The following is a 24,531-nucleotide window of genomic DNA, read 5'->3' on the forward strand; positions in this document are numbered from 1 at the left end:
CCTATTGCGTTCCAAATTAATTTAAACAAAAAAATATTGATATTTAAAAAAATTCTAAATAATAAACTACTTGATTTAGATAAATGTTTTTACCATCCAAATCGTTCTTATAATCAGATTCACAAATTGGCTAATTTAAATTTATTCCAAAAAATTTTAATCAAATTTAAATTTTTTCATTTTCGGTATTAAAAAATAAAAATAATTTTTTTTTATTACACGTATTATAGCACAAGTGGCTATAAATTATATATCAAAAAAAAATTTTAAAATATTGATTAAAACAAAAGTTTTTCCAAAAGTCAGTTCTATCTGTTACACCCTGTATATACTTTTCAAGATAAGAAAGTTAAGCGAAATTTAGCGAAATTAAAAATGTTGAATATTTTTTTGGAAACCTATATAAAATTTAGATTTTTTTTTTTGAAATCCAGTGTATTTTGAATTTTCTAACAAATTATAGTACCACAAAAATATTTGAGAAATTATTAGCTTCTGAGGTAATTACAAATAAGTATTTTAGCAAAAGTGAAAGTTGTAATTTTTGTTTTTGGAAACCTAAGGTAAAATGTTGGATTTTTTAATTTAATAACCAGTGTATTTGAACGTTCTGACAATTATGGAACCAAATAAATATTTTGGAAATTATTAGCTTCTGAAAAATTTACAAAAAGTATAGTAATAATGTATTTGGTGAAATTAAAAATTTAGTTTTATTTATTAAGCCAATGTACTTGAACGTTATATTATGAAAATATGTGGACACGACAATGACCGATAGTTATTGAAATTAGTATTTTGCGAAAAGCCTGCGTAACTATCATAGATCATTAAACAATTTGAATCACTTTATAGTTTATTACCATTGTCCGTTGATAAGACCGTATTATGTCCTACCTATAACCATGTTTATAAGATACCTATACGGCGTAACCGCACATTATACATAGACCATAGACGTGGTGTGGTCCCTTGCACGCTCGGACAATTGAAATTGAAAATATCTCTCGATTTGTTAATTGTTATATGTAAAACCTCCTGGGTAGGTCTCGTAGTTAAAACAAAATTTTTAACAGCACATCTAAACCCAGAGTGGTCACTCGCTCGCTGTACTTGCTTAGACAATTTAAAATCGTAAATATCCCTTGAGTGGCCTTGACTTGTTATGTAAAACCACCTTGGGTAGGTCTGAGAGTTAAAAACACATCTAAACCTAGCGTGGTCCCTCACTCGCGACTCGCTAGTTTTTGAAACGCTGCAGACTGCAGAGTACTTACATTTCCAAAGGAATACGAAAATACGATATATTCATATATTTTTGTGAATAACTCAGGAACTAATGATTTCTGAAAAAAAATGTTGGCACCATATTTTTAAAAACGTTAAAATACACTGGTTTCTAAAAAAAAATTCAAAATGTTATAGGTTTCTAAAACAAAATCATAGTTTAGATTTTCACTAAAATACGCTACCTATTAGGTTACTTTTTTGTAAATACCTAAGAAACTAATGATTTCCAAAATTTGTTTTTGGTACCATAATTCTTAGAACGTTTAAATACATTAGAATTTAAAAAAAATTGTAACAGATGTCCGAAGAAAAAATATAAATTTAAATTTTCACTAAAATACGATCATAGCATACTTTTGCGTGCATAACTTATACAATAATGATTTCCGGAAATTTTTCTTTGCACAGTTATTTTTTACATGTTCAACTACATAGGTTTCCAAAAAAAAATTCAAAATATTGAGGGGGTGCTAAACTAGGTTTATGATTAAGAGGAAACTACACCAGCAATCCACATGCGTTGTTTCTGTCTCACAAATGCATATCTAAGCAAAATCTATGTTCTCAATAATCCGTTTAATTCTGTTATGTTATATTAAAGTGAATTGTCATATTATCGAATTTTCAATTAAGAGTATTATCTAGTGATTCGTAGGATTTTTTATATTTTAATTGCTAAGAGTTGTGTTCATTTTAAAATATTTAGATAACATAAATAAAATTAAAGTTATCAGTTTGAGAACATAGGATTTTTTTTGTTTTTTTCATTTAATTATTAAAAATTATTGGTAAATGATATAAAAAAAAATAAAAACGCTAATACACAGATGAAGTAGTTCCCCATGCTTTGTGGAATTTTAGTAACTCTACTATAAATACCAAGGGAGTGGTTCTATCCCGTGCAAAACAATTTTTTGCTATATTGTACATTTGTAAGACGGGCATACAGATATCACGTCTTCTTAATAAGAAAACCATTTTAGGTTCACTTGAAAAAAAAACTCAATCATTTCAAAGAAATTATGTAAAATGTATTTTACCAAATTAAATTAAGAAAATTATTCAAAGTATCTATATACTTATGTATTTATTTTCATAAATTATAATAATTAAAAAATTGAAAAGTTGTAAGTATATTATATATTCAATATTTTAGCTACCTAATGTTTTAACTTTTGAAATATATTTAAGTTGTGTTCTACATAATATGCATTATGAGTAATGATTATACAACAATGATACAATTATTTTAAGTGTTAAATACTATGATACAATAGAACTTCCTCATTAAAAAAAATCAATTATAATAATATGACAAATATGATCATTTTTTTATTTTTTTTTTAATTTAATAAAAAAAGTATGCTTACAACTAGATGTAAAAAAAAATAGTATAAGAATATTTGTTATTTGATATTAATACATTTTTATAAAATATTAGTTTTAGGCCTAATTTACTTTGGAATAAGGTATATTTGTCTTTTAAGTATTACTGAAAACACAAAATATCAGTAGTCTTAATAATATTATGATGTTAGTCATAACTTATAAACGATAAAATGAACAGTTAATAAATATAAATATAAATTAATTAAACAATAAAATATGATATTATAACACATAAAAATTTTGAATATAAAGTATAGGTTTAATAATATGACATATAAGCTGACTAAATTATAGTTTGTTGTTTATTTCAAACAATCCATTGGACGGAAACAATATTGCACTAATAGATATTTGGTAAATCACTAAGCTTAAATAAAGATGTAATTTAAGTATAAACAAGATAAATATCTCATAGAGGTTTATTTTAATAAGATAATATTTCTATATCATGTAATCTTGTCTGTATACAGTCACTAGAAAGTATGTTTAATAATCTTTAATAATAACTGCACAGGTACTTAATAATTTCTAAAACCAATTTTCTCAATAAAAAAATAACAAATCATTAAATCAAACAATAAAACAACATATAAAAAAAAAACAAAAAAATAGATTTAATTTCTTTAAGAACTTCTATTTGCCGGAATTTATTTTGAATGCAACAACTGTAGCATGATCTAACTTACCTGGCACACCAAACATTTTTCTAATAATTTCCTTTCTTTTTTGTCTGACTTCTCCTTGAGCCAAGGGTTTTCCATTAGCGTCTGCATATATTTCCATATCTTCTAATATACGACGTTTAGCTGCAGTTAACCTGGTTACAAAGTCCAACAACAGTGTTACTAAATCTTTGGCTGTATCTACTGCTGGTCCCTTGCCAGACACTCCATTGCGAATCAAATCTTCTGTTCTTAAAAGAGAAAGCTTGTGTCTTTGATATGCTTCAACGCTGGGAAGTCCTAAATAAATATTTTTTACATTTAAAAGTACCATTTTGGAAATAAAATCATTAAGAGATATAATATAATTAATAAATACCAGTGAAATGGCCAACCACAGGATCTAAATTATCTGATACACCATCAGAGGTAATAAAAACTATATCATCCAAATCAACTTGTGTTATGGACAAAGTCAAATTTGACAATTCTGGATTATGTCCATCAACAGGACCTAAAGCTCCCATGACATCCCTCATGTCTCTCATTCTGTGAACATCATGTGAGCCTTGAGTAAGTTCTCTCACACCATACTTGGAACTATACACATAACCCAAACTGTCACCAACATTACAACAACAAGCTACGTAATGATTATCAACAGTAGAAGGAAGTACTACAATTGCTGTAAGCGTAGTCAAAGTTCCTTCTTCTTGTAGTATCATATTATGGGCAGCGTGGAAGGATCTCAGTAAAGTTACAAGAACATCCTGTAATTATAAAAAAAAAATGACCTTATATGATAACAAAATAACCAACTTATAAAAAGAAATTTTGTTCGGAAAGCCATTTTGATCCCAATTAACATCAAATTATATTGTCTTAACCTGCATTATTTTGCTGCATTAAATTAATAGTTTTAAAGTAAAGAAATAGATTTCATTGAAAAGTAAATACATTTTAAAATTTTAAAAAATGTTTGAATAGATTTATTTAAAAATTGAGAAGAGTTGGCGTTTACTGTATTTAATGGCAAAACGTTCATGTATTTCATAGATCTATTTTTATTTTATATCCTTTCATTAAACAATATTCACTTTTTTTTTTGTATTTGAAATAAAATTTCTATAGAAATGACTAAAATAGAACAAAAAAATTAACTGTAAAAAAATAATATTTAAAGGGTCAGATTTTTATTTTTTCAATTTTAAAAATTGTATAAAATATATTTACTGTAGTGTTTTTAGGCGATTCTTTTTCTGCTGTAAATATAGTTTTGTTTAAATAGTCAACACAACCATGGACAGCAGATCTAGCTGCAGTCCTTGACTTGACACCCCAGTTAACACCATCTGCCAACACCATTATTGCAGAATTCGCTCTGGTTACAATAGCAAAACAGTCAGCAATTGGGTCACCCGTATGACGATGTGTTATGGGATGCACTTCATATAAAGAACAACTGGCACCATATGCATTAGTGTGTGGAACATTCCAATTCTCAACACCAGCTACCAATGGATGTCCTAGAAATTATAGATACGTTAATAATTAATAAGCGATTTTAAATGCGTATTTTGTAGAAACTCACTAAGCTTTTTTAAAATATTTTGTTTAGACTCTACATTCGAAGTTTCATCGGTTGAATCATTAGTAGACACACTAGCTTTCTTTTCCCCATTATCTAATGATAAAACATTATTATTTAATTTGGTAATTTAGAGTAAATATACTAACAGTATAAATTGTACAAAAAACTTACGGCTATCGTCTTCAAGGTTATCAATAAAATTAATTTCTGGGTCACTTGCTGACAAATGTTTTTCTGTTTGATTTACAGAAATAAGGCCACCGTGTGGTCCAGTTAATGATGATACCACTTCGTAACTTTTAATGCGACCTAATTGTTGGGGTGGCACTTCCTGCGGAGTTCTCCCGTGCAAGATAATTGGTTCATATTTTTGGACTTCATGGCTGGAATCATTTAAAGGAATATTTAACAAAATGTGAAATTTAAATCAATAATACTGTTTGAAGTTTAAATCTGTTCAGAATAATCACACTTTCCTGAAATTTGTTACGCTAAGAATAATAGCACAGATTATATAAAATGTTGAAATAATGTGTGCTAATACCTACATTAAATAAACCGAAACACATATCCATATCAATGGCAAATTCAAAATAATACTGGCAAATCTGGGCAAGTCACTTTCACTTTAAAAATATCTCCTCAAGAATGTCATTAACTAATTATAAACATTTCTATCCCTATCCAACCTTAAGTTAAATATTTAGGTACCTAAATTATTAGAAAAACTACAACCTAGGGGCCTCCTTATTTTAAGAGAAAAATAAAAACAATCATTATAGAGCTTTGTCCTCTTCTGAATTCCAAAATAGGTATCACTACATAAAATACTTCTTATCATACTTATAATACACAAGACAATCGTAAGGTTTGTATGGAATTGAAATCTGAGGTCCCGCAAAATCCTCTAATATTAGACCAATTTAGTCATTCAAATCTATTTCATTTAAGATATTATAATTTATGAAATGTATTCATCGCCATAGGTATTAATATAAAGATTGTAAATTGTCTTGCTTTAAATAAAAGAAAAATTCATATCACTCACCCAGTAAGATATTTTTTAATGAAACGATTCGAAGCATTCTCGTCATTCCTGGACTCTGATGGCGCTGAAAATTGCCTAAAGAACCCAGAGAATTTCTGCCTAAAAGATGGCATATTAATTTACTTTTTATCGCTGTTAGAAATACAATTTCAAAGTTTTATGAAATTCTTTTGGTTTAACATTATTATATATTTATATCTTATTATTAATTCTTTCAGTGAACACTTTTCGAATAATAAATAAACACAGGAAGTACGTATCGACCAAATGTTATAATACTTAATTCGAGTACTGACTACTGACTAGCAAGTAGCAAATAGATTTAACTTTATCAATATAAGATATTGAGATATTAATATCAAATATCAAATGCATGCATGCTGAATGCTGATAATAGGAATGATGAATTGTCGAAACTGATATGAGTAGGGGTACTCAAAGTAGGTCATTTTTGTATTTTGTCGGCGTTAATTCATGAATGATGGAAGTGGTTAGAGACGTTAGTGCTGCATTGCAAAAATTTGAAGCCGGTAACATCAATACTAAATTCAGAATTAGGAATTAGAATACCTATGGACTTCGTTCCATACTTCCATGTATTATATTACCTTTCCAGGTATTATACTTATTTATACATTACCCGAAAATCAGTGGCGCAATTATCGGGAGTGTCGGGTGTGCAATTCACAGGGGCCCTCAAGTTTTGGGGGCCCCGAGATATCATATACGATAATCTTACTATAATGTGTAATATACAAAATAATATAGGTAATAATAATTAAATATTAATACAAATAATATATATATATAATATAATCTATTAATCTATATATATATATTATAAAATAGAAGCCCCTTTTTTGTATGTACGAGCATATCTCGAAAAGAACTCTACTTATTTTAATACGGTTTTCACTAGTATATCGGTTGAGTCACGGGCAGGGCCGTATTTACGCCTAGGCCGGCAAATTTTTTGGGGCGGAAAATTTTGTAAGAAATAAAAAAAAAATTATATAAATGCATGAAATATTTATATGATTTTTTTTTAGATACCTGTGTGTAAAATATACGGGCGCATGACACTGAAAATGTAGTTTACCTGAAATCAATTTTCTCGTAATGTGAGCTATAAAGATAAGATACCTACCTAGGTACATAATAATATAAGTTGTTCCGAAAAGTAATTACGATAAAAATATAATATATATAGAAATTGGCTAGAGATATTGTGTATCCACATCGCACACGACCACACTTCATTTCAGTTTATTGTTCGTTATTGTCGGGAGTGCATATTACAACATAATATATTTAATAAATAATAATTAATAATTTACAGTATTTAGCATTTTTTCAATATGAGTGACGGTCGTAAACGTTTTATAATGACTATTGACCTAATTTCATTAAAATGAAATGGATTTATTAGAAATAATTACAAATTTTTTTTCTTGGGGTAGGGACTAGGGGCGGCATATTTCTAAGGGCCTTGGGCGGCACTTGTTCTAAATCCGGCCCTGGTCACGGGGAAGGTTTTAATGTATAATAATTTTCTTTGGTAAAATGAATTGGGTGCCGGGTGGCCGAAAATAATAACAATCTATGTCTATATATATAAACAAATAAATGTTTTTGTGTATGTCATTGATCTCCTTCTAAACCACTGGACATTTTTTGTGTGTTTTTGAGAGAGTCTCCGAATGGTTTAGATTCACTATTAGCCCCGGTTGGTTCAACCCGGAGAGGTATTTTGAGATTTACGATAGACATTTTTGTTTATTTTTTTTTTTTAATAATTAGTAAAAAATAGTATTTTAGATGTTTGCCATTAGTTACTCTGGTAGATGAGGTAAAAGGATCCAATTAAATCGTCGCACGCTTATGGTTTTGAATAAAGAAATTATATCTTAAAACAAACATGAGAGTTAAATGTATAATTTTAGGCTGTAGCTATCATATAGGTTTTCAAAAACTACTTGACCGATTTTGTGAAAATGTCAAATTGTTCTTGGAGTTATCAGGAAAGTACTTTGAACAACGTTCGATTTACACCAAGTGCTGTTCTGTGTTTAATTCTTGCTAGCAGGTAAGGGCCCCGGTCTAGTCATTTTCACATGGGCCCCTTATTATCAAGTTACGCCACTGCCGAAAATCTATCAAATTTCACATTCTCGATCACTTGAAAATTTGAAATAGTTGCACCACAATACGACATAACGTTGCCAACAGCCATAGGCCATAACGTCCATAATTAAAAACGTCTCATTTGACGACAAACGACATAATTCTAGAGTGCCGCAACTCAAAACAAATTTCATGTTTATGTTTCATCAAACTTAAGTCTATTAAAAACTAATTGTCTACATTCTACTTCTACATACTATACTCTATAACTCAGTTATAACTTACTGAGTATTATACATTTTATGAACATTTGTACCAATTTTAAATATATATGTAGAATCTATAAAAAAAATAATACACATTTTATATTTCACTTTTACGAAATTTTAGTGATGAATCAAAATGGTTTTTTTTTTTGTTCGTACTACAACTGTAGGTACTGAGGCTTGAGCCCATACTGTGTGGACTGTTTGAATGAAGGTAACAATTAAAATAAAGTACCCAGATCCGATTGAAATACAAATTTGAAATTATTGAACAGCTTGTTTTGTATTAAAATAGACATAATATTTTATTGATTGTATTGACAACTTTAAATTATTTTATTGAAATGAAAATCAATAAGTGACAGGCAGAAGTTGTTTAAAATTTAAATACATTTTTTTTTTGAACTTTTATTTAAAATATATTATATTATCTGCATAAGATATAACAATTACCAATAATCATATTTTAATAGAGATACAACTCACAAGATATGGTACTTAATAGACATAGAAAGATGAAAAGAGTGAAATTTTTTGGGGAAAAATTCAGAATTGTTTTTATTAGTTTAATTTATATAGAAAGGCATATAATTTAAATGTATGTATTTTTTTTTTGTATTTAAGATTTATGCACTTGCGGCATTGAAATACAATACATACCTACATTATTTGAATGATATAAATTTTATAATATTTTAACTATATTAATGTATACTATCTATACTATAGTACAAATCGGCAATATTTGGTTGTATAAAATATTATTTCATACAACCAATGTCTCAATGTATCATTATAAATACAAAGAAAAATGGAATGCTTTAATTTTATATAATTTTCTTAAAATATTAAAATAAATATTATTGTTGACAATTAATGTGTGTTGGAATTTTTGATAATATATTATTATTTTTATTTTTGATAAAATAGTGTGACAAATATGGATGTATAATACAGAATATCATAGTGATACACACATAGACCTATAAACCTAATGGACAGTGCTTAGAGAGAGAGGTCAGGGTACGATACAAAGTAAAAGAGAAAAGATAACGTGGGGGAAATACAGTATTAGTTTCAAAAGTCTATGATTACCCCATTTATGTTCTTTCTCTCTTTTCTCTCTTCGTTCTTTCTCTTATATGATTCCCGTGCAATGAGGGCAGGGCGGAGTGGAATGCGATGTCCTTTAGTTTATAGGTCTATGGATAGTATGGATATACACCTATTTTAACTCTTGGTCTTTATACATTATAACTTAAAAGTAATAATGTGGTTTTTAAAACTTTATAAAATTTACAAACTACCATTTTAATTCTTCATTATTTTTTATTATAATTTATACATCGAACATGTGATTAATGAAGATAATATTTGATATAAACATTATTTTAATCAATAAAAAACACAATATTTGTCCTTATATTTATATTACTATCATAGCTTTAATAGTAACAATTACTTAATATAATAAAATCAATGCATTTAATATTTATAATATTATAAAATGTCTTAAAATACTACTGATCCAATAGGTTCTGCTCTGATTGCACTCAAATCAATTGAGGAATCCATTGTTTCATCTACTTCACCGATTATGGCACTGAAAAGTTTTCAGCAATTTATTAAAATAAAACATACATTTTCAACCATAAACAATTATAAAATGTATATTAAGTATATTATTAAAAAAAAAGCATGGATAAAAGCCCAAATTAATATAATTACAATGATCAGTGACATATCCATGGTGGTGTTTAGGAGGTAGTTACCTCCCCCAAAGTTGTTAAATAATAACAACATTTTCATTAAAAAATTATTTTCAGATAAAATTCGTCAATTAATTTTAACCCCCCTCAAAAAAAAAAAATTCTGAATACGCCACTGTACACAATAGCAAAATACAAACTGCCTACTGGAATATCAAAATATATAGTTCAATTAATTAAAGTAGATAAAAAAATTATCTATACATTTGTTAAAAACTTTCATAATATTAGTAGAACATAAAACACATGAAAAGAATTGAAACACTGATCCAGTGGCGTAATTAGGAATTTGACCTGGTGGGGGGACATACATTTTTTTACACAAAATATTAAATTTTCAAAAAAAACAAAAGATATAAAATACTAATAAAACAAATAAGGTCATAAACCTTACATAATTAAGTGATAAGTACAATAATTCAATGAAATGCTCGTTGATAGAAGAATATTTATATTTTAGTACATAATTATATAAATAATATATATTTCATGTGTTCTTTCATTTATTTATATTTCAATTATTCTTGTTGACGAAACCAATAGTTTTCAAAAACTATGTATATTTCAACTGGTAAATTGTTGTTAAAATAAATAAGAATATTAGCCATTGACCATTGTAAAGTGTATATCATAATATGTTTATCATACATATTATATTGATATATAATACATGTGTTATTCATTCATAATCAAATTACTTTTAAACATAATTAAGACAATGTCTCCAAAATTATGTGAATTATTTAATCAACAATCCAAAATATTTCTATAAGCTGAAATCAATTGGAAAAATAAAAATAAACATTATACTAATTCTATGTTTGAAATAATACTTACACATTGTCACCACGAATGAGATGTAAGCCCAATATAATTTGTTCAACACCTTGATTTGGACTGTATACTCGTTCATGGCTATCATCTAAAATTATATTTATAGTTTGATCAAAGCCTTTAAGAGTTCCCTGAATAAAAAAAAAAAATGTTAATAAGTTTTTTTTATCAAATTGTATTAAATTTATTAAGCAATAAGTATATTTACCACAAAGTTTCTGCCATCTGACGTTATAATAGAAACAGTATCTGAACAGTATAATAAGGAAAATATTACTTAAATCACTTAATCCAATACCAGGCTACTAACTCAGTATTTATAAAATTGTACAATTCATTCTGATTATGTACAAACAATATTATTTTGCTCGTTCTGTAGAGGTACAACGTTTATACTAATAGACGTATGCAGTTATAAAATTATTTTTAAAACAAAAATATTTTTAGTGTTTTTCATTTTGTAACCAAAAATGTAACAATGAATTTTATGTTACATAAATTATATTCAAAGGATACGGTTAACATAGCTTTCCAATCCTGAACTCATTGTAATACTTAGAAGTATAACAAATTATAATCAGTCTTGAAGCTGAAAATAAAACAGCTTTAAGTTATTAAGTAACAATTGTACAAACATACAAATAAACCAATGTAAACTAGGTACTTATAGTATCTTATAGAAATATTAAAATATAACGCTTATACAAATATAAATCAATTGAGTAGACAATATAAAACTATTATATAGATATTTCAGTATTTCACTTACAAGTGGTCAAAAACCGACTGAGAAGAAAAGTACAAAAATTTGTAATTAATTAAATGGGAAATTAATTTAACAAAAGCATAACAATTAGGAAATAACTAATTATAAAAAATTGAAACCGGCAAAAGAACAATAACATTAAACATGTAATGCACTGTCTTCATACACAAAATCAAATCGCGGTTTACTTGTTTTTCGGCGTTAGAATGATAAGAATGGACATTATCATTTTATCACTGTTGTCACCATCGGCACAGTAACCTGTAACCAAGTAATACCACAGCATAGTAAATAGTAATTAAAATCTATTTTAGAATTTTGTCAATCGTCATGAATATTCAATTTCAATATTATGTAGTATTATGAACCAAACCGTCCAAACCAAATTCCAAATGATACCCATAAATTATAATTTCATGGTCATGAATTTAAAATTTAAATATTAAGATCTTTATTCAAGGGGCCTCTCCAACAAAATATGTCGTAAATTAGGCGAGTGACCCCCCCGCCTCACCAACACTTAAATTGCACCTATTATGTCTTAAACCAAACGATTTATACGTTTTATAATGATAAAATAATAAAATAATGTTCATATATGTCCTAAATGTATGTAACATTATAATGGTAAAAGCGAACGAATATAATATATTGGTACTTACTACTTGGTTAACACTAAACACTAATCGTAGATAGTTCAAACAACAACAGTTACTGTTTTCGACTTGTCCTACTTTTGATCTAGTTTACACTATTTCTGAACGAATTTCGAAAGGCAGCGACTTACGACAGTTGCTCTTGTATAAAAAAGCCAACGATAATACTTGATGGAAATCGTGGTGGTTATAAATATCTGTAGAACGAAATATGTAGACTGTCACAATCTATTTGTAGTTTAAAATTCTGGAAATTTTAGTTTGAACTCTTTAGTATATACCTAGGTACTGTACATTTTTTTCTAAACTTTTTTCTAGTTTTCTAAAATGCATTTGCCTGCGGGCGCCTACATCTCCCTTTCAATATTTTTTTATGAATTTGACTCTATATAGTTGATTTATTTGTATAGACTCGATCATTGATAACCTGGTGCCCTGGTCTATGAATAATCCTTCTTTAATGAACTAATTATTTTGAATATTATTTCAAATTAAACATTATTGATGACTATAAATTGCAATCACATACATTGACCCGAGCAGGAGTATTTAATATATTTTTTTTTTTATATTTATTAAATTTCATCCATTTATTTACATTTTCTAATACATTAAAGAAACGGGGATAGACTTCTGATCATAATTATTCGATTATTTTAATGTAAACAATACCTAGTATAATATGCGATAGTAGTCAAAATGTACTGATGTATTTAGCCTTCAGCTTATTATGATATTCAGTATCATTTTTAGATTCTGAGTGGAATGATGAATGTATTGATTTTACAATGATGTGTGTTTTTTTTTTTTTTAGATTCTGAGTGGAACGATGAATGTATTGATTTTACAATGATGTGTGTTTTTTTTTTTATTTTTGTGTCTGTCATCACGTTTTAGGACAGTAAAAGTGCTTGGATTTTCTTCAACAGTACCTTTTCTGATAGGAAAGTGAATCTAGTTGGTACTTTGGGGGGTTAAAAGTACAATTTTTCCAGTAGTTTTCAAAAGCGCCGTGAAAAACAAAAGAAAAATTAAGGAAAAACGAAAAAAGTGTAAAAAATTAATACAAGGCTCCTGATATATTATTACAATAGCAGTTGAAAAATATTAAAAATACATAGGCATAATTTTTTTCTAAAAGCATTTAAAAATCAAATTTTGACAAAATTTATCAAATTTAAAATTGAATAATTATTTCGTAGTTAAAAAATTATAAAATTTTCATCTTTTATATCTAAGGATTGAAAATTTAAAACAAGATTCCACGTAAATATTTAACTCTGTTACCAAAAATTCTAAGAAATACATTAGCACAGTTTATTTTTATAGTCATTTTAAGTTCAAATTTGGACGAAATTACATATTAAAAAACCTGGAATAAATATTTTACTTATTTTGTTATGATTGTATAATATTATTTGTGGGTACTTGAAACTTCTAAAGTATTCTATTATATATCTATGATAGTATCACGGTTTGTTGTTAATGTTTAACGCGTTACCTGATGGATATTGTGATATGATTAATTTGGAATTTATTATTAATACCTATTATAGGTCAATTTTTTTTTAATACTATAGATAAGTCAGTCTAGGTATTAGACATACCGTATGTCTAATACCTAGACTGACTAACCGTCTCCGCTCAGAATCGTTTTTCTTATACAGTGATATTATATCATTGAATTCAAATTTAATACTATCCATTATACAGAGACCCACTTGTAACCTACTGTACAGCAGAGCGACATCCACTTACCCACCTTTTTTTTTTTTGCTTTTTTAAATCTATATTCTATTTGCCTTCAGGCGCCCACATGCCCCTCCAATTTGTTTTTCTTTCATTTTACTCTATTTCAATTTTTTGTATACCTAAATGATTTTACATGGGCCAGCTATACCTGAGAGTACTCTGAATACCTTTGTACTTTTCATATAATTTAAAAATCTGGTGGTGTAAACTGCAGTCTTTTCAGAGAATACCTACATACTAATTAATTTTATAGGATTCTCCAACAAAGATACTGCGATATCTGTTGGACATAAACATGTCGTTAAGCTACTTCAACTTTCCAACAAACAAAATAATGCAGATAATCATCAACAAAAAATGTGATATGTGGTGGGAATGGAGCCCACCCAGCAACAAAAGTAATTACCTGTAGGGATTGTTTGAGGTCCATTTAAATGGACCACATTTCAGGTTAGTTTAGGTTCAATACCTTTAAAAGTCTATCTAGAACTAAAATTAAATTTAAAAAAAAACTAAATAATACAAATTTATTTTTTATTAAGTTTGCTATAAAGTACTGAGATATTAATAAACTATTATTATACAGTTTAATAAATTAATCAATTTAAATTTTTAACAAATATTTAAGAAACATCAATTAAACCACTTGTTTTAATACATTGAAACTTAAGCTATACAGGAAGTCCAGATGCTTTGTCACTCAACAGTTTCTGTTTGAAAATAAAACCAAATTAATAATTATTATACATATAATATGTAAACATGGATTATCATTAGTTTCATCTTGAAAATACATACTTTTATTATGGGAGTAGATTGACAAATTGTAAGTCCTACATTACGTATTAATGTTGTAATAGCAGGTGGAACTAAATTGTTTTTGCTTCCATACATTTTTTGAATGCCATCAACACCTAACATAATAGGTACATTATGACGCTGTGCTGCAGTTTGATAATTTAAAAGTGCATTCAGATCTCCTAAGTGGAAAATATAATATACATTTTAAAATCAGTATTTTTAGATAATACTAACTAAATACTACAAATAGTATAACAAACCAATATCGGCGCCTGTTAATACTGATTGGTTAAGTTGATTACTTAATTCAGTAACATCACTAAAGCCCAAATTAACACCTTGCCCAGCTAAAGGGTGTATTCTGTGTGCAGCATCTCTAAGGTAAATATTGAGTAAGCTAATTCAAATTTATACATAAAAGATTATTTTTAAAAAATTGAACTATTATTTACCCAACTAAAGCAACACGCTGACCAACATATTGACACGCGTGTCCAAAGCCTAATGGGAATGATGCTCTACTATCTTTTATTACACCAACGACAATTGGTGGAATAGATTTTATTTTTTTGCTTTGTTTATTTTCATCATTTGACTGGCAGTATTTATTGAGTACGTTGGCCAATATATGAGCTGCATCGTCAGCTAATAGTAAGCTACTATTATTTGATTCTTTTTCTTCCTAATCCATATATAATAGTTTATAAAACAATTGATAGTTATACATTTAACTATTTTAAAATGTACCGATAAACTGTCATTTAAAGCATCAATAAATTCATTGTCACTCAACTCTGCTAAGCGATTTGCTTCTTCATAACTTGTAGTCCATACTAGCGAACATGTTTTATCATCCAACTGTTTTTTGATAGTACAAATCAAAGTATTAAAACATTTAAATCATTCTTATAAGTTATAACATTGAATATAAAATAAATATTAGTATTTATAATCAAACAGTCAATTATATAAATTATAATAAACTTGATTGGTAACTCACGGGTAATAGAGCCACTGGACCTAACTGAGCAAATTTTTGCCAAGCAACGTGTCCTTTATAGATATTATCCTGAAATACACGATTTATTAAATAACATCGACAGTAAATAACTTTATATAGTTCATTATTTAAAATAATTTACTTCATCAGACTGTATATGTAAAGTTGCTACGACTGCACGTTGACCATATTCCCAACCAATATACTGCTGACCACTAATAGCTGAACGTACTTTAGAACCATATCCATCTGAGCCAATCTGCAAATGAGGACAAATTAATTTTACTATTATTACATTTTTTCAAGTTGAATATACAGTATATTTCACCCACTAAGAGACTAGTTTCAAAGGAAATTTCTCCATTAGCCACTTTAACAGTAGCCAAATCTCTATGGGAATCAGACAAATTACATTGATTAACTCGCGTATCATAATTTACAGTAATATTTTGCTCTTCGTTAATTTTTTTGTACAGGGCTCCAAGAATAGTGTCGTTTTCAACAATATATGCTAAATCCTTAACATTATCAAATGCTAACACATTATTGATACCACCGCTTCTACCTGCACCAGAATTCCAAATCTAAAATGTAAATCAAGTAGTATAGAAAATGTCTTTTTTCATTTGTTTTTAAAATACTCACTCGCATTTCTTTGACTGCATTATTACGTCCTAAATCTTCAATAATTTGCCAAGCTCCAATCGATTGTAAAAGTCGAACACTCGACTTGCTCACAGCAGAGACTCTATTACTGTAAAGCTTGTCGAGTGTATTTTTCTTGGCGGACAAATCATATTCTTTACGATTTGGACCTCCTTCTAATAGGAGAATAGACATACCACGTAACGCAGATTCTTTAGCTAAAATGTAATTACAATTAAATATCGATAAAATTCACTTTATTGTGAAGGATTAAAGGAATAATTACATAATTTGCAGGCCATAGCACAGCCCACCATGCCACCGCCAGCTATAACGATATCGTAGTACTTTTTACTTGAATAATTTGCGACATTACCCAGGGACAAATAAAATCGGTTGGCAGATGAGTTTAATGACAACATGTTTGTCATCAGATGTGTGCGCGAAGAAGATATAAAAATCAATCTTTGGTACATTTTTTTCAACTAGCACATAAATAGATGTTTTAAAATAGTGTCATCAAAAATGTAAAACTATAACACAGTTGGCAGTGTGATCACATGACACGAAGAAAGTTATGTAAACAAATGAGTCACAAGTAAAATGTTTAAATGAAACTAAACAAAATATCTTATTCTATAAAATGATTAATAGTTCGTAAAATAATATTATAACAAAAATATTATTATAGTTGATATTTTATCAAATATATTAAATTAATATTGGAACGAAGATGGTGTCAGCACTTCAGAGTAAGTTAATTATTGGCCAATGCAATATGACTTTATTATAATTACATTTAAAAGCATTTAAATTTTAAATAATATCTAACTATCAATTAGAATGGAATATTAAGAAATTAGTGATTAGAATTATACTCGAGTAAACAAGGTAGACCGATATGAATCCCCCTTGAAAATAAATGAAAAGTAGTATGACGTACAAAACCCGCCGAGATATCTATTATCATTGATTATAAATACTAGTCAATGCTATTATCAAATACTTTGAAATTATCACAGATATCAAGGTGGATTGATATCAATCCACCTTGACAGATATAAAATTTCTCTGTGGAAATTATCAATTTAAAGCACGGTTGTAGATATATCTTACTTAAAACGGTATTAAACACGGTCTTTACACGGTCTTAAACCGTGATTTAAAGTCATAGATATATAGAACAACTAGATAGCCGTCTTTGTACTACGGTGGTGGCCAATATTGAAGTCAGCCGCCATTTACAAAACAGGCAATGTTTACATTTATTTTACATTTATTTATATACATATATATTTATCTATACATATATACTATGATAATATTATTTTGTAAGCATTACCTGCTTTGTAAATGGCGGCCGACTTCCATGACAAGAAGGAGACGGCTATCTAGTTTGTTGTATATATCTATGTTTAAAGTATTTGATATTATCACAGAATTGATATAAAATACTATATCTGTGGATATTATAGAGATAATAACATGGAACCCGCGATTATAAACACGGTCTTAGAATATAAGGTCAGGCAAGTTTCGATAGAGACACACGCTTTTATAAAGATGAAACCTCGGATAAAAAGAACTTTTATCCGTGTATTGAACATTATTTTCATTAATGTTCTATGAAGTATGATAATAACAATATTTGGAGTTATTATCACTGAACTATAGATGAAATAGGTTGTTGACATTTCGTCAAGGTGGATATATATCGACATTGGAGCTTGGGAGTTGGGTTTCATCTGTTCTGTGAACAGACCAGTATACTATACACAAATATCTGAGAGTACAATAGAAATCTGTGAGTAATTCACGGCTAAAGATAGATCGTCTACAGAATCTGTGATAATATGACCACAGACAATAATATCATAGAACAATAGGTATGACTATTTAACATATTGTTAAAAAAGCTAGTACATAAATAAAATAAATACATAATGACATTATACTGTAATTTTATCACGCAATAATAATATAAATATGATGTTTTAATCATTTGTTTTTAAATTATTGCTGTTGCATTATTAATATTTATAATAATAATACAAACATAATTTACAATTATAATTAATATGTGTTATATTTTATTCATGTTGAAAATTACATCTTTTGAAAATAAATTTGTATAATAACTCCTTATAATAAATACTTAGGCAATATAATATGCAGTATTGCGGTTACTACCTTATCAGAAAGCGATAAAAAATATGAGCTCATAGATAGCCATAATTTTTTTATCTTTATTAATTACATTATATAATTTATATTGTAAACATTGTAAACCGATTAATTTATTAATTATAAACAATATACATTATTGTCCATTTGTCATATTATATCACTCACGGGTTAAGAATTAAGATTTGGTTCGTATTATTTAAAATTTATACTATTCACGCCTAACTCCAGTATATCGTTGAATGTGTAAACTATGACCGACAAAAAGTAATTTAATTGTTACCAATTTGAATCAATAATTTAAGTATATTATACGAATTCCGTTTTTTTTATAAATTTTTGTGGTGACATAAGAATCGGCGGTGACGATACTCCAAAGGTGTTTATATTAATTATTTATTTATAAATACATTATAAATCATAATAGGTACATTTAACGTATCAAAAAAACTAACAGTCCAATATCTTAGCTAGGTATTATTTTAAAATATTTATTTTCTCGATAGTCAACTAGACTTATCTGGTTATAGCTGATGGCGTATATTAAACCTTAGTTTTATCTCATAGACTTACACAACGATGAAGTGCACTCAATGAATGTTAATATATAAGTATATATTTTTTTTTTCAGAATTGATTTTCCAATTTTGTAACCGCATATTTCATGAGTTTAAATAAACCAGAAAAGATGCCTTCGTTGGACGCAAATGTCGTGAAAATAGCGGTTGAGATGGAATCTGAAAATCCACAACTTAAAGAATTCAATCAAAAGATACCACTAACCAACATAATCCAGGACTTGTGTAGTGGTTGGGACTTAACTGACCCTGAACAATATGCATTGAAATTTTCCGAGAAAACCAACCAAAACTATGTCACTGAAAAAAATAGGAATGAAATCAAAAATGGTTCTGTATTGAGACTTGCATTTTCTCCTTCAAAGATTGCATATGACATTCTGCAGACACTTCATTCTGAAAGTGCTGATGACAAAAATGAAAGAACTTCTGCCCTGCAAAAGTTAGCAGAATGCAGTACTGATATAACGTTTGCTCTTGAATTCATTAATAAACAAGGATTGGCTCTGATTATTAGCTTAATTGAAAGAGGTATAACATAACTAATAATTATATTATGTTTGCCGTTAAGAACTTATATATTTCAATAATTTTTTCGTTTCAGGTAAATGTCAAGGAGCAATGTTAGCTAATGCACTAGCTTCATTTGTCGAGTTAATGGACCATGGAATTGTTTCTTGGGATATTTTAGAAACTCCATTTATTAATATGGTTGCCAGCTATGTTAATAATCAAACATCTAGGCCACAGGAAGCAAAAGTTGTTCAATCTTCACTATCCATATTAGAAAGTATTGTTCTAAACAGTTCTGCTAAGTATGGTCAAGTAGAAAAAGAAGTAGGATTCCCAAACCTTGTACTACGTCTTGAAAATCAAAACCCCATCATTCAACAAAATGCACTTTCTTTGATAAATGCTTTATTTTTGAAAGCTGATCCAGCTAAAAGAAAAATTATTGCTAGTACCTTATGTACTAAACAAGTCCGCAATGTTATACTACAAAATATCATACAAACATCATCTGGTGAAGTTGGATCTGAAATGGCTCACCAACTTTATGTTATGCAAACATTATGTTTTGGACTGCTTGAAGAAAGAATGAATACCAAAATGGACCCACAAGATCAAGATGCTCACGAAAAAATTAAGGTGAGCATCCATTCATTATTTTTATTAAGTAGTTAATTTACAGTACATTTTAATTTTAATTTATTTTCAAATTTAGGAATTGCGTAAGATTGCATTTGAATTGGATACAATTAGTGGTGGAGATGCTAGTCGACGACAACTTAGTCCATTCACCAAAGATTATAAAAAACTGGGCTTTAAATACGACATAAACCCTGCATTGGATTTTACAGAGACTCCACCCGGAATGTTAGCTTTAGATTGTATGGTATATTTTGCTCGTAATCATGTTGATGCGTATACAAAAGTAAGAATTCTAAACTATCTAAGCCACAAAAAAAATAATATTTTAACAGATTGTTTTATATTAATTTTAGGTCGTTCTAGAAAATTCATGTAGAGCGGATGAACATGAATGTCCTTTTGGCCGATCATCTGTTGAATTAGTACGCTTACTTTGTAACATACTTAGAATTGGCGAACTTCCCAGTGAACAAACTACTACGTATCATCAAATATTTTTTAGCCATGATCATCCTTTCCATGAATTATATTGTGTTTGTATTGTATTACTAAATAAAACATGGAAGGAAATGAGAGCAACAACGGAAGATTTTGTCAAAGTAAAATTAAAAAACTGCTAATATGTATTATTTATCTTCATGCAATTGTATTATATATATTAGGTTATAATCTTTGTTTTTTTTCTAGGTATTAAGTGTTGTACGGGAACAAATCACTAGGGCTTTAGGCTCACAACCAGCCAATTTAGAAAAACTACGACAAAAATTATCTACTCTCACTTATTCTGAAATAACTAATCTATGGCAACAAGAACGTACTTCTAGGGAACAATGGGAGAGCCACGCTCGTCCTATAGTGCAACTTAAAGAGTTAGTTACACCCGAAATTGTGCAACTTATTAAAAAACAACGCCTCAACTACATGGTTGATGGGACTCGATTTACTAAATATTCACAACGTGGACAGGTTAACGAATCATAGAATAAAATATAAATCATAAATTTACAAACTTATTATTTTTTTTTAGAGAGTTAAAGATAAATTTTGGTTTGTAAGATTATCACAAAACCACAAAGTTTTGCACTATGGTGATTGTGATGATAAAAGTGTCCCTACAATTGAAGAACTTCCAAATAAGTTGGGAGTGGTTGATATCAAAGCATTGCTTACTGGTAAAGACTGTCCTCATATGAAAGATGCCAAGTAAATTTATAAACATTAAATATAATTGAAATGAGTTAATAATTTTATATTAATAGAGGCCGGAAATCCACACATCAACTTGCTTTTTCATTGACTTTGGATTCTGTGGAAATGACGCCTCTTTATTTTGTTGCTCCGGATGAAATGGTTTATGATTATTGGGTTGATGGAATAAATGCATTACTAGGTAAATAAAATTATACATGTATATACAGTTAAAGTTTAAATCATCGACCTCTATCCCTCTATGTGACCTAGAATATGATCCTCCTGAGTAAAAAAGTATAAATATTTCAAATGTTTAACCTTTTATATTGATTTATATTAAAATTACAAATTTGACATAAATATATGAAATAAATGTGTACTACTATGTACCAAATTTATCAACTAGAAATACTATGTTATTTTAATAACGTAATATCTTATACATATTATGTTTTTGGTGATAACAGGGTTTTTATTTCAACAGTGATAAATTAACACTATTAAACTAATACAAATTAAGAATGGTCTATTTTATATACTCAGAGGATAATATATATTTATACAAAATAAGTATTGTGGCTAGGAGAAAATTTTGTTCCACAAAACTTGTATGTTATATAAATTGTACTTATTACTGAAAAAATAATTTAGGAAATAAAATGACAAGTAAAGAAGCTGAGAATGATTTGGAAACATTATTATCAATGGAGATAAAACTTAGACTTCTAGATGCTGAAGGAGTCGGTGTAGATATTCCTCAAGATCCACCTCCTGTACCTGCTGATCCACCAAACTATGAATTCTGTTATGATTTTAAATGAAGTTCTCAAAAAATGTTTAATGACCTAATTATTTATTTATAATTTAATATACTATCTCAACTACTAAGTTTATAAGGGTTCTAGTAAGCTATACTTTTTTTTGTATCGTTGCGTTGGATTTTTTATGAATTACTAAAAATTATCTATCTATTTAAATAAGAATTTAAATCTTAGTAAAACTATTCAAATGTAAAATCATTGTGTATAAGATTCAATAGTATAGGAATTAATTCATAAGGAATCAATATATTTTTATATATTATATATATTTTTTTTATGTACGCCATATTATAGTTGATTAGTTTTTATTTTTTCTATTACTCACATATTTATAGTACTCGTTAGTAAGATTATCTTTTATTATAAACTCAATCTAGTCTTTACAAATGAAAAATTTATTTTAAATTGTATTTAATATTTATATAAAAATTATTCATTTTTATTTTATTATTTACTTTTTTAGAATATAATATATATTAACTTTGATAATAATTAATAAGTGATTAATGATTATATAATAATACAATACAGATTACTCATTAATGCCTAAGATCCTTGCTGAAAAATTTGGAAATATTATAACTAATGAATCCATCCCATGTAAAAGATAATTATTATTATTTTCATATTTTAAAGTTTAAACAGGAAATATTATAATTGATTTTGGACAATTTATAATTTTTTACCATATTCCAAGTAAAAACTGCTAGGCGTTTGCTTCCCCCTACCCACCAGAATTGATCCAAACAAATTGTAAGTAATTGTAATTTGTAAGTTCATTGCCTGAATATTTAACTTCATCAATCTTACTTACACTATACAGGCACAGATATAATTTCAAAAAATGTTGTATTTAAGTAAATGAGATTTCATAGGTAATATATTTAAAGAACTTGTATTATTATTAATTTTGAGCGCTTCCACATAACTACCTACCTATTTTATTATCTGTAAGTTTTCAGTGATAAATTAGTGTATTTCTAGAATAATCATGGTTTAATTTTGTGAGTTGATAACCCTTAAAATGTAAGCAGTAAATCGTCTTTATACTGATTTTGTAATTGATTCTCAATAAGTAATAATATATCTAATCGCAACAGAATTAAATTTAGTTCAATCAAATAAAAATTCAAAACTATAAGTATTTAGGTATCTACTCAAAATATAGACTGACCAATGAATGACATCTAGATCAACCTAATTTTGTGTGTTTTCATCGTGCGTATGAATGACAAGAAGGAGACGGATATCTAGTTGTTGTATATATCTGTAATCTATGGGTATTATATACTATTGATTATACATAGTATCTACTTATTATAAAGTATAATCAATGGTACTACTTAATGATGGGTTTTTTAACACTCCTTGTTTGGAAATATATTTCATCGTTGTAAATTATATTACACAATATCTATGGCAATATAATTTCGATTAGCATTCAGTAATAAATAATAATACCTCGTAAACCATACAAAAACGTATGGGTAAGCAATTGCCAATCTTGACAGACAGTTCAACACTTTCGAAGAGATGTATTTCATTATTTACGATAGTACGATATGGATTTCCCTGCAACTAACCTTTCGAAATTAGATATCTACCTAGTTACCTACATTTATGTACATTATTGTATATTATCTGTGCCAATTCTATGGTTACATTATACATTGTTTTTGTTTATTGTACACTTGAGAGGACATCGTAACCGCCAGTGTTGGGAAAAGATAACCAAAAAATCATCTGCGGATATATGCGTGTGTAAGACAGAAAAAACCCACACAAAGTCCTCTTAAATTAATTAACACTTTGCAAAAATGTGACATGAACTTGGCCAACAACGACCGATTTTGATAATAGATCAATACTAAGCTGAGTTCTCAAACTTTGGTAAATCTAAAAATTTTACTTTAATTCATTTGGAAAAAACTCTTTTCACAATTTATATAATATGAAAAAGTTTTATCATCTGTTTTAAATTTATTTTATTTTATTTTACTGGACCGATGGCG

The 24,531-nt window shown here is 27.9% G+C and overlaps 4 protein-coding genes across 7 annotated transcripts; 1 reads left to right on the top strand and 3 right to left on the bottom strand.

Annotated features, from left to right (window-relative positions):
* Positions 1-2,991: 2,991 nt before the first annotated feature.
* On the bottom strand, positions 2,992-6,304 carry LOC100167776 (PP2C-like domain-containing protein CG9801). The gene is made up of 6 exons (XM_001943760.5): positions 5,981-6,304; positions 5,104-5,315; positions 4,933-5,025; positions 4,575-4,867; positions 3,721-4,111; positions 2,992-3,641 (listed from the first exon to the last, which is right to left on the bottom strand). The coding sequence occupies exons 1-6, from the start codon at positions 6,091-6,093 to the stop codon at positions 3,313-3,315; spliced, it is 1,431 nt and encodes a 476-aa protein (XP_001943795.2). The 5' UTR covers positions 6,094-6,304; the 3' UTR covers positions 2,992-3,312.
* Positions 6,305-9,679: 3,375 nt separating this feature from the next.
* On the bottom strand, positions 9,680-12,649 carry LOC100162972 (U6 snRNA-associated Sm-like protein LSm8). The gene is made up of 6 exons (XM_001944855.5): positions 12,402-12,649; positions 11,743-12,000; positions 11,490-11,562; positions 11,182-11,222; positions 10,977-11,104; positions 9,680-9,973 (listed from the first exon to the last, which is right to left on the bottom strand). The coding sequence occupies exons 3-6, from the start codon at positions 11,518-11,520 to the stop codon at positions 9,883-9,885; spliced, it is 291 nt and encodes a 96-aa protein (XP_001944890.1). The 5' UTR covers positions 11,521-11,562; positions 11,743-12,000; positions 12,402-12,649; the 3' UTR covers positions 9,680-9,882.
* A 2,011-nt stretch (positions 12,650-14,660) lies between these two features.
* On the bottom strand, positions 14,661-17,484 carry LOC100165758 (ubiquinone biosynthesis monooxygenase COQ6, mitochondrial). Of its 2 annotated transcripts, XM_001943813.3 has the most exons (10): positions 16,880-17,484; positions 16,594-16,811; positions 16,281-16,532; positions 16,091-16,207; positions 15,949-16,017; positions 15,696-15,806; positions 15,401-15,630; positions 15,209-15,324; positions 14,946-15,127; positions 14,665-14,857 (listed from the first exon to the last, which is right to left on the bottom strand). In XM_001943813.3, exons 1-10 carry the CDS (start codon positions 17,067-17,069, stop codon positions 14,819-14,821), a joined length of 1,524 nt encoding a protein of 507 aa, XP_001943848.2. In that variant the 5' UTR covers positions 17,070-17,484; the 3' UTR covers positions 14,665-14,818. The 2 variants fall into 2 exon arrangements, with proteins under 2 accessions (XP_008182627.1, XP_001943848.2); XM_008184405.2 differs by having other exon boundaries at positions 14,661-15,127; positions 16,880-17,479.
* A 975-nt stretch (positions 17,485-18,459) lies between these two features.
* Positions 18,460-23,011, top strand: LOC100160949 (engulfment and cell motility protein 1). Of its 3 annotated transcripts, none has more exons than XM_029488763.1 (9): positions 18,460-18,479; positions 19,409-19,886; positions 19,960-20,504; positions 20,581-20,790; positions 20,861-21,106; positions 21,195-21,473; positions 21,535-21,710; positions 21,767-21,897; positions 22,350-23,011. In XM_029488763.1, the coding sequence occupies exons 2-9, from the start codon at positions 19,442-19,444 to the stop codon at positions 22,517-22,519; spliced, it is 2,202 nt and encodes a 733-aa protein (XP_029344623.1). In that variant the 5' UTR covers positions 18,460-18,479; positions 19,409-19,441; the 3' UTR covers positions 22,520-23,011. The 3 variants fall into 3 exon arrangements, with proteins under 3 accessions (XP_029344623.1, XP_008182628.1, XP_001945196.2); XM_008184406.3 differs by lacking the exon at positions 18,460-18,479 and adding an exon at positions 18,865-18,965; XM_001945161.5 differs by lacking the exon at positions 18,460-18,479 and adding an exon at positions 18,869-19,156.
* The last annotated feature ends 1,520 nt before the right edge of the window (positions 23,012-24,531 follow it).

Source organism: Acyrthosiphon pisum, chromosome A1, assembly GCF_005508785.2.
Source record: "Acyrthosiphon pisum isolate AL4f chromosome A1, pea_aphid_22Mar2018_4r6ur, whole genome shotgun sequence".
NCBI classification, from domain to species: domain Eukaryota; kingdom Metazoa; phylum Arthropoda; class Insecta; order Hemiptera; family Aphididae; genus Acyrthosiphon; species Acyrthosiphon pisum.

Coding starts and splice junctions, on each gene's coding strand:
- LOC100167776 (XM_001943760.5), bottom strand. CDS start 6,093: ATGCCATCTTTTAGGCAGAAATTCTCTGGGTTCTTTAGGCAATTTTCA. Junction 4,868..4,932: donor AAATATTTTAAAAAAGCTTA/GTGAGTTTCTAC, acceptor TATAATTTCTAG/GACATCCATTGGTAGCTGGT. Junction 4,112..4,574: donor AATCGCCTAAAAACACTACA/GTAAATATATTT, acceptor TTATAATTACAG/GATGTTCTTGTAACTTTACT.
- LOC100162972 (XM_001944855.5), bottom strand. CDS start 11,520: ATGAGTTCAGGATTGGAAAGCTATGTTAACC. Junction 11,105..11,181: donor CAGATGGCAGAAACTTTGTG/GTAAATATACTT, acceptor TTTTTTATTCAG/GGAACTCTTAAAGGCTTTGA. Junction 9,974..10,976: donor CTCATTCGTGGTGACAATGT/GTAAGTATTATT, acceptor AAAACTTTTCAG/TGCCATAATCGGTGAAGTAG.
- LOC100165758 (XM_008184405.2), bottom strand. CDS start 17,069: ATGTACCAAAGATTGATTTTTATATCTTCTTCGCGCACACATCTGATG. Junction 16,208..16,280: donor CCTTTGAAACTAGTCTCTTA/GTGGGTGAAATA, acceptor CCTCATTTGCAG/ATTGGCTCAGATGGATATGG. Junction 15,325..15,400: donor CAGCGTGTTGCTTTAGTTGG/GTAAATAATAGT, acceptor TATTTACCTTAG/AGATGCTGCACACAGAATAC.
- LOC100160949 (XM_029488763.1), top strand. CDS start 19,442: ATGAGTTTAAATAAACCAGAAAAGATGCCTTCGTTGGACGCAAATGTC. Junction 19,887..19,959: donor TATTAGCTTAATTGAAAGAG/GTATAACATAAC, acceptor TTTTCGTTTCAG/GTAAATGTCAAGGAGCAATG. Junction 21,711..21,766: donor CCTCATATGAAAGATGCCAA/GTAAATTTATAA, acceptor TTATATTAATAG/AGGCCGGAAATCCACACATC.